Here is a 13031-nt window from a genome sequence, read left to right as displayed (position 1 = left end):
GGTAATGTCTCATGACCGGTTGCAGTAGTGTGCACATATAAGTGCCATACTCGGCCGATTATAGTGCGGCTTGGTAAGAATATATATATTTTCCAACGTAGGGTACACCATTTCCTAGTTAATGATATTTTAGACATAGGGTACATCATTTCCTAGTCTCCTTACTAGTATAGGGTACACCAATCCCTAGTTGTATTTTTCAACAAAGGGTACACCACTCCCTAGTTGATTTGAGCTTAAACGCAGGGTACACCACTCCCTGATATCATTACCAATTGATCTTAAATATAGGGTATACTACTCCCTCATATCTTTGATAATATAGGGTACACCATTCCCTAGTCTGTTTACCAGTATAGGGTATATAAACCTAGATGTGTTTTCCAACATAGAGTACACCACTTCCTAGCTGATTGAGCTTAAACGTAGGGTACACCACTCCCTGATATCTTTGTTAAATAGGGTACACCATCCCCTCACCGCATTTTTCTAACATAAGGTACACCAATCTTTAGTTGAGGCATCATTTTGACAATGAGGAAACATCATCTCAAAAAATAAAAAAATCATCATCATGACCTCTTCAGGGACAGCGTTCCCGACACTTCATTGCTTTTAATAAAAAAAATTATTTAGAATTTTGTTAAAATAACTCACGAAATTTTACTAGTAAAAACTAGGGCAAAAACTTTTCGTTCGTTTGTTTGTTTTGGTATATAAGCAGGTTTTATCTCGAGACACAGGGTTCGAGATGAACAAAAGAAGAAGTCTCAATCCAGAGTAAAGAAAAAAAAAGAAAAAAAAAGAAATGAATCCAAAATGTAGAAGCAGATGAAAAGGATATGGACTGCTCAAGACATGACTGAAGTCACGAGCATTGCATTTCCCATTTTGATCAGAAGAAGCCGTAGAAGAATGAACAAGCACCTATATCTAGCAAGCATCAAGGTTCATATCAGAGTCTGCATGAAGAACCAGTCAAGACTCAAGATCAAGTTTCATAAGACTTATAGATAGGAATATTGTAACTCATAGCTAATAGGCTTGTGTAGTTTCTTTTAATTTTGATTTTGGTGTAATAAGGAGTTTAGCAAGCAGTATCAGCAGCAATAGCAGTGAAATCACAGCTTTTCGGTAGTCCCAGCTACCAAATTTTTCAGAACTACACTAACCTGATTCCTTTATAGCCAAGGATATGTAAGGAACCTCGGAAGCAAGGTTCGGTAAAAAAATTTCAAAATGCTTCCCATGGAGTATCATACGGGGAAATATTATTCATAATTGCTCACTTTATCTTTGCCCGAAAACTCTTCATATTCTCGAGCAAAGAGGGGCAGCTGTGAGCACGTAATATTTGCCCCATATATGAAACTACTCCTAAATATAGTCCAAAAATAATTTTAATTGCTTTTATAGAATTTTAGGAATTTTCTTTTATTTGTTTTGCATTTATTCACACTGTTCATGCATATTTAGAAATGTTTTAAATCATAAAATCATCAAAAATATTTCATCTTTCATTTATTGTCTTAATGGCATTTAGGAATTAATCATAGATTAAAATCATGGTTAAAATAAAATTCACAAATATATATATATATATATATATATATATATATATATATATATATAAAATAAAATTCACAATATATATATATATATATATATATATATATATATATATATATATATGCAATGCAAGCAATAACTCTAAAGGGTCTTACGGATCTGATCGGGGTATCTCAATGTTGTTATCCTCCGATTATCGTTATGTAATTGTGCATGTATCAATTGTCTGGGAATCAACAAGGATCATAAGATAATGCAAATCAAGAAGCTATATTAGCCTTTTGTTATGTAGCTCGCCAAAAACAAGTTCTTATATGCCCACAAATAGGCGTGTGGACGTGTCTTCAAGTTCAAAAAGCCCAAGATTGATTTCAAGAAGTCAAGATCCTTTCCTTCTTAAAATAGGATTTATTTTATTCCGTTTAGAATAAGGATTTTTCTTTTAGTAGGATTCTAGTCTCTTTTCCTTGTAGAATAAGGATTTTACTTTCCTTGTCTCTAGTTATTTTATTTCCTTATTAGAATAGAAATTGTAATCATCAAAGAAGAGACTCTAGGCCTATATAAAGGATTCTCTTGCCTTGTAGAATGCAATTCACGTTTTTAAGGTTTGCCTAGTTTTACAATAGATTGTTTTTCTCTATTTTGTCTTCTTTATCCTTATTTTTGGTTCCAAACAAGGTAGTGATAGTCTTTATCTTATTTTTAATTGCGTGTGGTATTTCTTTATCACGTTAATTGATTTCAAGTGGTGACTTTAGGAACTTGGTTAGTTCTTGATCTTTCAAGAACACGTTTCTTGATCTAAATTCGTTCTTTTGATATCATAGATTCATACCTTCCATTGAACTGGTGCAACATCGTTATTTACTTGTTTTGAACGAGTAAATAATCTTTCTTATAGTTCAGATTGTCATCTTTTACCTCATTTTTGAATCATCAGATTCCGAGTCCTAAAACTTGAGATACATTATTTCTTGAAATCAACCCACAAACCACGTTTTCGTTTCAAGATCTTGATCCTGGTCAGTTGATTCTTTGTTAACTCGAAGAATCACATCATAAGAAGACATAAGATTCAAAGGCTATCAAGACAGAAAGTGGTCCCGACAAAGAGCGGCAATAAAAGCTATGATATATATATATATATATATATATATATATATATATATATATATATATATATATATGAAACAATGAGATTCACAAGCTTTAATCTTAAGAATAAAGTTCCTTTTGAATGGACGTTATTTTGGTTAGGTTTATTCGTAGATCATGCCAAAAGAATGAAGGGGTGAGCCTTAACATACCAGTAGGATCTCTTCCTTATTCCTCAACCAAGCTTAACACAACTTCTTGCGTCTATAACAAGTGAAATAATATTGTCAACATATAATGTCATAACCATCGTATTTGGCTAGTCGTATAACTTATAGAAAATCGAGCAGTAACTCCCTTGTTCTTACTTATACAGGAACTACAACTCGAAATCCAAGCTTCTCTTAGCTCACACCGACCTTTAATCTCACCACAACATCATAGAAGCGCTTTTCGCTATCGTTACGAGATTCTTGATGTTAGATATATGTGATTTATCTTAGAAATCACGCTTAAACTTTTGAGAGCTATTAAAGAGCCTTCGGAGAGATATGGGGTGTGCTCTCATCAAAAAAAATGAGAGAGATAAGGGCCTCCCCCGTTTTTGTAATAAAAGGATAAGTTTTCACCGCCTAGGTGGGTCCTATAGGGGCTGCCTGTGCAGTCTTGTAAAAATGCGAATATCTCTCTACTCAGATATTGTATCGACAAACGATTTAATACGTTGGAAACTAAACTTGTAGATCTTTAATTTTGTGGGTGGATCCCGTAAATACAATTACATTGAGATAAAATCTCAGTAACATTAGGCCAAAAATTTCAGTAAAATTGTAAACGTAACTTGCGACCTTTTATCGACTTTTGCTTCGTAACTCGCTTGACTTCAAAACTTAACACACGACTATCATACGACTGAAATACCTCATAACATCACGTTTTTATCATGTTAAGCACCCTAGTCTCCCCCAAAAGTACGGATTATAACATTCCCAACTTGCCGACTTTCGACGAAACTTATTTTCTTCAATTCGTTTAACTTCTAAACCTTACAACATGTGCTATGCATGGTTTTATACACTCAAACTTGAGAATAGTCTTGATCTCCGAGCTTATGGCGACTAAATTACAACATACTTAAACGTGTGAAAATGTGGGATGTAACAGAAAAATTTGAGAAAATGATTAAAATGGTCCTTAATGTATATGGGTTAATCTGTTTTGGTCCTTGCTATACACTCCTTAATTGAAATAGTCCTTAATGTACGTAAAAAGTGGATCATTTTGATCCTGTACCTTAAAACTAATGGTTCCTCCTCAGTCATCATATATCTATTAAACCTAATGCATTTCACATTAGAAGAGTACCCAGGTTCGACTACCATAGGTTGAGGCTTTTATACTCTATTTTTTCTCCGAGAAAGTTCAATTTCCATGGATTAAAAATTACCGGTGTTAGTGCCTCATTTTGTTATCGGTCTTACTAATCCAAGTCCCGCCTGAAAAAATCTCATAGCTGATTTTGGATAAAAATCAACATCCTTTTTTGTCCTCTCTTTTTTCTTTTCTTTTTTTGGAACTGAAGGTTCCTCATTCCCTATTTTTTGCTCCCATGTTGAGCATTTTTTGCTCCTATTCGATGACTCGAAAAATTCTGCAAATACTATTGATTCTATAAAATAGAGTTTATTCACTTCTTCAAAATTATTAAATAGTAACAGCTCAAAAGACAAATTGCATCTAAAACCATGGGTTTTTTTCTTTATTTTTTTGAATGTGGACTTCTTTTCACCCAATTAGTTTTATATTCATACATACAAAAATTTATCTTCTCCACTTGATTCTTGGTATTTGTCTGTGTTTGTGAAAATCACAAGGAGGTTGTTCTAGAGGAAGAGGAGGATAAGAAAATCAAGAAAGTAAAGGGAGGAGTGGCAGTAACGTAAGTGAAGAAAGAAGAAGAATGGAGTTTGTGGATCAAAGCTAGAAGCAATGTTGTCAAAGGGGAGGTTACTTGATTCTAACTTTGCACCATTAAGTTGAACAATATTTTAACTTTACACCATTAGTTTTAGGGTATAAGTAGGGCCCTCTAAGGGGAGGGTATTGGATTCTTAAAGGGACAGGGTATAGGGGCGCTACCAGTGAGGGAGGGTTCCTTAACGGGACTGTGATTAAAGGGATTTAAGGGTAAAGAGTAAGGGTACTTTTAGAGGTACCGTACTGGGTACCCCTACCGGTCCTAGGGGAGTATTTAAGGGCGCGATAAGGGTACTTAGGGGTATTTTTAAATTCAAATTTTAAAAAAATATTATATTTAAATTCAAACAAACTTTAATGGATGAAAAAAATTCAATACTTTTATTTTAATACTTATAAAAATAAAATTATTTATTTTTTTTAACAATTTACGAAAATTTTTAATAACTTTTATTAGTTCTTTGCTTGAAATTGATAGCACATGTTCTTCTGCGTCCCTGCTGTCTCTGGTAGATAATATTTCACTATAGGTATCGTCGTTTTCTTAAATTATTTCTGAAAAGCCAAAGTTTCTTCTCTTCTAATATTTCAACAAGTCTTCATTTCCTTCATCATTGCAAATATTATTTTTAACAGTTGTTCTAGGAAAATATTGAAAACATGATTATATGTTTCTTGTATGTAACGCCTAAACCGGGACTGGTTAGGATTTGTTTCATAATGAGGAGTCGAGGACCCCCTTTTTAGCATTACCCTTAGTCAATCTATTACACACTTTTTTTACCAGTTTAAGAGCTATTTTTAATAATAAATAATTAAAATAACAACAAATAGCAACACAAGTATAATAAAAATAAATGTGAAACTTAATAATAGTGCTAGAATATTAATTGCAGTTAAAGATAGAGAGAGATAGAGAATAAGAGAGATAAAAGAGTTTTCTGTGAAAATTGAAAGAATGAAATGGAGTATTTATGGTTTTAAAATAGGGTCAAAGTGTATTTGAACAAACTTAAAGGTTAAAAATATAAATTAGGGGGTATGGGGTGTTAGGGGTCTTGGAAGGCAAAAATAGACATTTTTGACCTTTGCCAACAGCTATTTTGTAAAAAAGAACTGCTGGCTAACGGTACAAAAACAATTACCTTTAAAGAAAACGTTAAGGATATCGGTTCGGTACCATACCCTGTTCCCTTTAACCAAATCCCTTACCTCTACCCCCAAAGCAGACTGGTACAGAGCGGTACCGATACCGGTTTCGATACTCCCCTGACCCTAGATAGCCCTAGGTATGAGATCAAAATGATCCACCTTTTACATACATTGAAGACTATTACATTTAGAGTTAATACCCTAAAACCCGCTTAAATTATATAACTTTTGTCAGTTGCCTACCTAAACTATCGCCTATCCCCAAAAACTCCCTGAACTATATCCCTCTTCATAATAAAACTCCATCGTCGCTTATGTGATAAAATATATATAAAAAATTACCCAAGAGCGCGTGAAGACTTTAAAAAGGCCATTAAAATGGCGTGTCTAACAGCTAATTAGTCCTTCTTTTTTAAAATTTATATTTCCTTTTATTTTCTCCACTTTTTCTTTATATTTCACCTTCCTTCCTCATTTTTTTAAATCTTTCTTCTCCATTTTTTTTGTCTTTCTTCTCCATTTCTTCATTTGAATCAATACGAAATTCTCTCTCTCATTATTTCTTATTTTATTTCTTATCTTTCTCGTTTTATCCATCCTTCAGTTTTCACATAAATTTATTTGAAAGAAGGAACATCCTTTCAAGTATTTGTAAAGCATGAGGTTTAATGCCTTCCAAGAAATTAGGAAATAAAGAAATAGGACATGTGTGTAGCTATCTTCTTTACCAATTTAGGTATCTCCTTTCAACAATCTTCAGAATTTAGGTCTATCAGAACCCTAATCTTCTATACCGATTTAGGAGTAGAAATCTTAGTTTTTATCCCAATTTTTGAAGGGAAGCAAGAATAGACAAAGCAATCAAGGTTAGAACGAAGATTAATGGAGAAAATTGCTACTGAGAGATTAGTGTAGCCATTCTCCGATAAGAGCAAAGAGAAAATGAGTTTTTTACAATTGACCCACTAGTTTTAACCCTAGCCCCCTTTTTATTTTTACCATGTAATTTTTTATAATGATATAATAAAGAGTATTAAAATCTTAATTAAGTCTGTTTTTAGATTAACATAAACAAATATTCATGTAGATTGTCACGTGGCAGATTTTAAAATAATTTGGAGAGTGTATTACACGCACTAGTAAGAATGCGACGAGGGGTTTTTATTATGAAGAGGGATATAGTTCAGGGGTTTTTCGGTGACATGTGATAGTTTAGGTAGGCAACTGACAAAACTTGTATAGTTTAAGCATGTTTTAGGGTATTAACTCTTACATTTAAGGGGTATATATCAAGGACCAAATAGTCCAGCCTGTATACATCAAGGACCATTTTGATCATTTTCTCAAAAAAGATTAATAATATCGGGTTGTTATCCCACATTCAGGGGAATATTTATATGGAGGGGTATGGGTTCACGTGAACCCATACTCCCGTCCCTAAATTATGTATAGCACTGTAATTATTATGGTAAAATAATTAAATACATCTGGTGAACCCGTGCACAACACACCACTTTGATCCATTGGTGGCCGTGTGCCCTTTTGATTATCCGGGTTAAGGGTTCGAATCCCCTGTCATGATAAGTTTATCCCCCTTTCTGTTTCTCTTTTATATTTTGTCTTCTCTTTTTCGGTTTCTAAAAAAAATCAAAACTTGCAACTCCTCATTTGTCCCAACATTTTTACGAACATCGATCACCCTCTAACCATTTTTTATCACCCTCTAATCACTTTTAAAGTACGAAAATTTTGTTAAGAATAATCGTGAACTGATGTTTTCTTGTGATAATAGTATTAATCACGATTTGCTTGATAAGTTGTTATCATGGCAAAATTTTGATGCAGTCAAACCAAACGATAGTATGGTGCACCCATACTCTTAAAATACGCCTCTCAACACATTATTAACCGTGGTTTAAGAACAACAAGACAACTGTGAAATAAATAATCTCAAGATTACTATCCCTATTCTTGTAACCAAACGAGTCCTTGGGTTAATAAATGTCCTTTTTTAGCTTAGTGTATCACTTAACTAACGTTAATAAGTAATCCTTTTTTTAGCTTAGTGTATGCACGAAACTCAAAGCTGTAAGGCACATGTACTCACTGTTTTCAAATTTCAAAAAGGCGCTCTCTTCTCTGTGTTTCTCCACATTCGGCCCCTTCAACACCGCTGCATTTTCGCCTCAGGTTTGATTATTCCTGCTCTCAAAAATATTTTTAATTTTGGGGTTGACGATTTTATACTCTATGGTTTTTTTTTTTTTACCCATTTTTATACATTTGTCTTGTTATGTAGTAATAGGCATAGGAAATCTATATATATGTGCAACAGTATTCGTTGTTGTGAATTCATTTCTGAGGGTGTTTTTTTTTTTTTTTTTTGTGGCTAAAAAGATGACATTTTTACGTATGCCATTGTACATCTTAAGGAAGTGAATACAGGATTTAAAAGTAGTGAACCCTCTTAATGTATATGAACAAATTAAAATTTTAATTTATTTTTTTTAAGCTTATGTATATAATCCGAGTTCCAGATAGTGGGTTGCATCCACTACTAGTGCTGCTCGAAACAAGGTTTTTTGTGTAGTGATTTGCTAATTGCTATTTTCGTATTTCAGCTTCTCAATCTTTTGATTTTCACCCAAAAGATTCTTTCTTTTTAAAATTAAAAAAAAAAAGGAAAAAGGATTCTTTATGTGAGGTTGAACTCAGTGTATGTGAGCTTCCAAAAGCATAGTCAATTATGAAGGTTGATAACAAATATAAAAGTAGTCAATTATGATGAATTTAATTTTCAATTAGTTTGGAATTGCGGCATAATTGAATGATTCATTGATTTCTTTGTGTGGAGTAGAAGAGTGGACTAGAGAGGAATTAACTATAGTTCTGTTTGGTGCTTTTTTGTACTAGCATTTACTAAAGGTAAGCAGGATTATACGAATTTTTCTCTTTTTTTATTTTGGCCATTTGCTGATAAAAAAGTCATCTCAACATTTCTTTTGGGATGGTATGATTCAAGAGTTTTTGCTTTCTGTTATAACATAGAGAACTTTAGTGTTAGGAGACCACTATTCGTCTTGAAAGACAAATTTTGAATAACTGGAATGAAACATGTCCAAATGGAGCGGAATGAATATAAAGGATTCATATAGCCGACCCCATTGAGGCTTAGTTATTCTAATAGTTGTAGTTGTTGCTAAACGCTTCTTTTTGGTCACTTCTGGAGGCATTTAGATTTTATGTTAAATTAGAGCTCCTGATTGGTCCACTGTGGTCAAAGGCGCGCTTAAAGTGCGCTTAAGCCTAGAATCAAGGTGCAAAACACGTTGAGCACTCCACCTTGCTTAGCGGGCATTTGTCATCAAGGCTCTAAGGCATTCTTCTCCTTGCCAACGGGCATAATCCAGAAGAGGCGACACTAAACAGTTGATGTTTCACTTTATTGTAATTTTCTAAAAAAAATTCTTTATCCATATATTTGTTATTCATGCTTATAATTATTAGTCTTGGACTACATATATGTATTTGTAGTTCTTCTCAATTTGCACCTTTCTTCATTAAAGCCCTCACTTTATTTGCTCTTTGCGCTTAAAGCTCCAATGGATCTTAGAGTTTCTGCGACGTTAACGCTGGATTGGTCAATTGTTGGGAATTTAAATAGTACTGCACTGCAAAGCCACTAGTTTAAGGGTGTTATCCATGTATAACAACAACAACAAACTAAGCATAATCCCACGAGTGGGGTATGGGGAGGGTGGTGTGTATGTAGACCTTACTCCTACCTTGAGGGTAGAGAGGCTGCTTCCGATAAATCCCCGGGTCAAGGAAAAAAAAAAAGCAGTAATAATAACAAGATAATAAGAGAACAAGCAGTATCAATAGCAATATAATAAGAAATCATGTAGTAATCAAGACTGTCAATACCGAATACAAGGCTGACTACTAGTGCTACCGGTATGGGGAAGACACACACTCGACTACCTACTAACCTTCTACCCTAATCCTCGACCTCCACACCTTCCTATCAAAGGTCATGTCCTCAGTGAGCTGGAGCAACGCCAAGTCCTGACTAATTACCTCTCCCCAATACTTCTTTGGCCTAACTCTACCTCTCTTCAGACCACCCGAGGCCAACCTCTCACACCTCCTCACTGGAGCATCTGTGTTTCTCCTCTTCACTTGCCCAAACCACCTAAGTCTTGCTTCTCGCATTTTGTCCTCCACCGAGGCTACTCCTACCCTGTCCTGAATATCTTTATTTCTAATCTTATCAATCCTAGTAGGACTGCACATCCATCTCAACATCCTCATTTCTGCTACTTTCATCTTCTGAACATGAGAGTTCTTGACTGGCCAACACTCTGCTCCGTACAACATGGTAGGTCTGACAACCACTCTGGTAAAACTTATCCATGTATAACATTCTTGAAAAAAGTTTGAATGTATTGGTATTGGTAAACAGTACAGTAACTAATCTTCCAATTGGCGACAGTAATTTCTGCTTCCCAAGATTGGTTGGTTATCTTCATGCAATTAGCAAATGACCTGTACTTAATATGATTTGCAGGTGAAAAAACAGTTAGAGGTGTTTGTTTCACTTTTCAACTCCAAATTGCATTACAGTAAATACTCTTTTCTTTTTCTGATCAGGGAAGTATTTTGAGTATTACAATCAATGGCAAATGAAAATGGCACAAATAGTTACGAGGAGGTCCGAAGGCAAAGGGTTCTGGACAATAAGAAACGATTCGAGGTAGTAATCTTGTTAAGGCAAAATATCTTTTACTTCGGTTGATGGTACTTTTGGATGCTTCTTTGAAGGAGAAATTAAGTGATCGAAGGCTTACATGTGGATGATCTACCAATATCAACTTTATGAAATATTAGGCGGTGTTTGGATTTGTTTTGGTTCAAGTTTTTGAAAACAATTCTGGTGGAAAGTAGTATATGTGGATTAGTTTTTATGAACAATCTTTTGGGGAAAAGTTGTATGTGTTCATAAAACCTACCTTTTGTTGCCAACAACAAATATGCTGCAGAGTTTACATCTTTTTGTAGGACTTGTAATGATTGCCTTCTCTTTTTCTTACTATGTTGCTTTCCTCTTTGAAGGATCTGGGGATTTTGAATATATCTAAAAACCTTTCTGATCTTGCAAAGTCCGAGAAGAAGTCCGAAAAGAAATATGAGGTGACATGTTATGATTATTTTCCTTTCTATAAAGATATAATGTGGCTCTTATATAAGAATGCATTAGCTGATATTATTTTCTTATCATGCATAGGTAACCCGAGTTAGACAAAAAGCAAACGATGTTTACATGTTGGAGCCAAGAAGGTCTGGACGGGCTAGAAATCCTGTTCCATCATACCGCGATGAGGTAAGATTTCATGTTTTCCTTTTAGTACACGGTACATACTACATAGTGAATGACACATCTTTCAGAATTAAGATAGTAATTGTTAAGAATCTACATAATGGTATACTCATGTCATTTTCTACATAATAGTTTACATGTGCACCTCTTCTATGTAATCATATTGAAAGAGCATCAAGATTATGGTTATTATTATTATTGAGATTACATGAAATATTTAAGCGCTGATGTCTCATATTGTAGTTCATTGTAGGTAGAGATTGAAGTTTCTAATATGGGGTCTATCTTGGGCTAAGAGTCTAGGAAATGGACTGCTTATGTTGCTAGTGAAAAATTTTCGTCTCAAACATTTGTTTGCTAATTTTCTTGCTCTGGTTATCAGTTGTTTATTTTTCTCATTTGTTGCTAATCAATCCTCATCTCAGATTGATATGGAACTTCCATCTTTTCGGAAAAGATCAAAATTGAGTTCCTCATGGGCAAGGTGAGATGGTTAATTCTGAGTCTGGACACCATTGTTTTACGTCCCAGTTATGGAATAATTGCTTTTGCGTTGGCAGTTATCTAGCAAGACCGTTGGAAGAAGTAAAACTTGCTTCATGTCAAGAGAGAGCACAAGCTATCAAAAGTGCAGAAAAGCTCCAGAGCAATCTACAGTCTGGAAATCCATCTTTTATCAAGTCTATGGTCCGATCTCACGTCTACAGTTGTTTCTGGTTGGTAAGTTTTCCATACTCTAGCTAGTTACAAAAGCCAAGGATACATGGAGGAAATAACAAGGGCTTTTTTCATTTTTGGCCTATGGGCCCAAACTAATTACGGATGGTAGCTCAAATATACAAAAAACATATACATGGATTATGTATATTTATGTAAACAATATGTATATTATATGTATATTCATTTAACATACAGAGCATATACATTTGCCAGCTATTATTTTGGAAGGCATCCCAGTAAGGTAATTATCCCTAATAACAAAAGGAAAAAATAATAATAAAATCTTGCTAGACTCGTATGATCTATCCTTTCAATAAATTCTTATTTTTGATAAATATATTGCTTGTGAAATGAGCTGACATTCTATCTTTTCACTAAGCCTACTATGAAATGATATCAGGGACTTCCTACAAGATTTTGTGAAGATCATCTTCCCAAGTCTACCGTAGATGTTCTGTTAGTGGATGAGGAAGGTTCAGAGTATGAAGCTCTCTTTATTGGCAAAAGAACTGGACTAAGCGGAGGATGGAGAGCATTTGCGCTAGATCATAAGCTGGATGATGGGGATGCTCTAGTATTTGAATTGGTTGAGGCAACAAAATTCAAGGTTGGATTTTGGTGTGCAATCCTTTTGTCCTTTTGTCCATGAAATAAATATAGTCATATAATATAGTTCAAATTCAATGCATTACTTTCTTATTTTTGAGATTCACAGGTGTATATAGTTCGGGCATCCCATTGTTCAAGTAGAGAGGATAAATCTGGTGCAGAAAAAGGAGAGAATGAAGCTGAAGAAACATCAAAGAGTGTGACAAAGAAAAGAAAGAAAAGTAGCAATCAATCAGAAGTTCCAACGGCAGCTAAAGAAGAGATTTCTGTAGTGGCTTCAGCCACGAGACGCAGTACTAGAAGAAAGTAAAGAAGCATCATTTTGTAGGCATGTTAAAAATTTAGCCTTTGTTGAGGTAAGCATATCAAGTTTACTGAAACAATGTGCAAGACATGTTCAAAACTAATCTTGACATTGGCACTAATGGTACGTAAATGTAGCTCGTTGTTCAAACAACTATTCAGAGTTCCTAGAGCTCCTCGTAAGGCTTATGAAAGAAATACAACTGCAGCTCTTTTGCACAAA

At 34.4% G+C, this 13031-nt stretch overlaps 2 protein-coding genes across 2 annotated transcripts in view; one reads left to right on the top strand and one right to left on the bottom strand.

Annotated features, from left to right (window-relative positions):
- The window catches only part of LOC138906231 (uncharacterized), a 26655-nt gene extending 16530 nt beyond the window's left edge, over positions 1 to 10125 (bottom strand). Inside the window, exon 1 of the mRNA XM_070194762.1 lies at positions 9789 to 10125. Within this exon, the coding sequence (XP_070050863.1) occupies positions 9789 to 10125 (337 nt within the window). The remainder of the gene's footprint in view (positions 1 to 9788) is intronic.
- LOC104088007 (putative B3 domain-containing protein At5g58280) lies at positions 7867 to 13031 on the top strand. Its single transcript, XM_009592610.3, has 8 exons — positions 7867 to 7986; positions 10450 to 10552; positions 10912 to 10989; positions 11084 to 11179; positions 11602 to 11660; positions 11737 to 11896; positions 12297 to 12503; positions 12612 to 13031. The coding sequence occupies exons 2-8, from the start codon at positions 10475 to 10477 to the stop codon at positions 12813 to 12815; spliced, it is 882 nt and encodes a 293-aa protein (XP_009590905.1). The 5' UTR covers positions 7867 to 7986; positions 10450 to 10474; the 3' UTR covers positions 12816 to 13031.

The sequence above is a fragment of the Nicotiana tomentosiformis genome, chromosome 2, assembly GCF_000390325.3.
Source record: "Nicotiana tomentosiformis chromosome 2, ASM39032v3, whole genome shotgun sequence".
NCBI lineage: Eukaryota > Viridiplantae > Streptophyta > Magnoliopsida > Solanales > Solanaceae > Nicotiana > Nicotiana tomentosiformis.
Note: the sequence above shows the minus strand (reverse complement) of the source record. Positions and strands in the feature narration are given on the sequence as shown.

Coding starts and splice junctions, on each gene's coding strand:
- LOC104088007 (XM_009592610.3), top strand. CDS start 10,475: ATGGCAAATGAAAATGGCACAAATAGTTACGAGGAGGTCCGAAGGCAA. Junction 10,553..10,911: donor ACAATAAGAAACGATTCGAG/GTAGTAATCTTG, acceptor TCCTCTTTGAAG/GATCTGGGGATTTTGAATAT. Junction 12,504..12,611: donor TTGAGGCAACAAAATTCAAG/GTTGGATTTTGG, acceptor TGAGATTCACAG/GTGTATATAGTTCGGGCATC.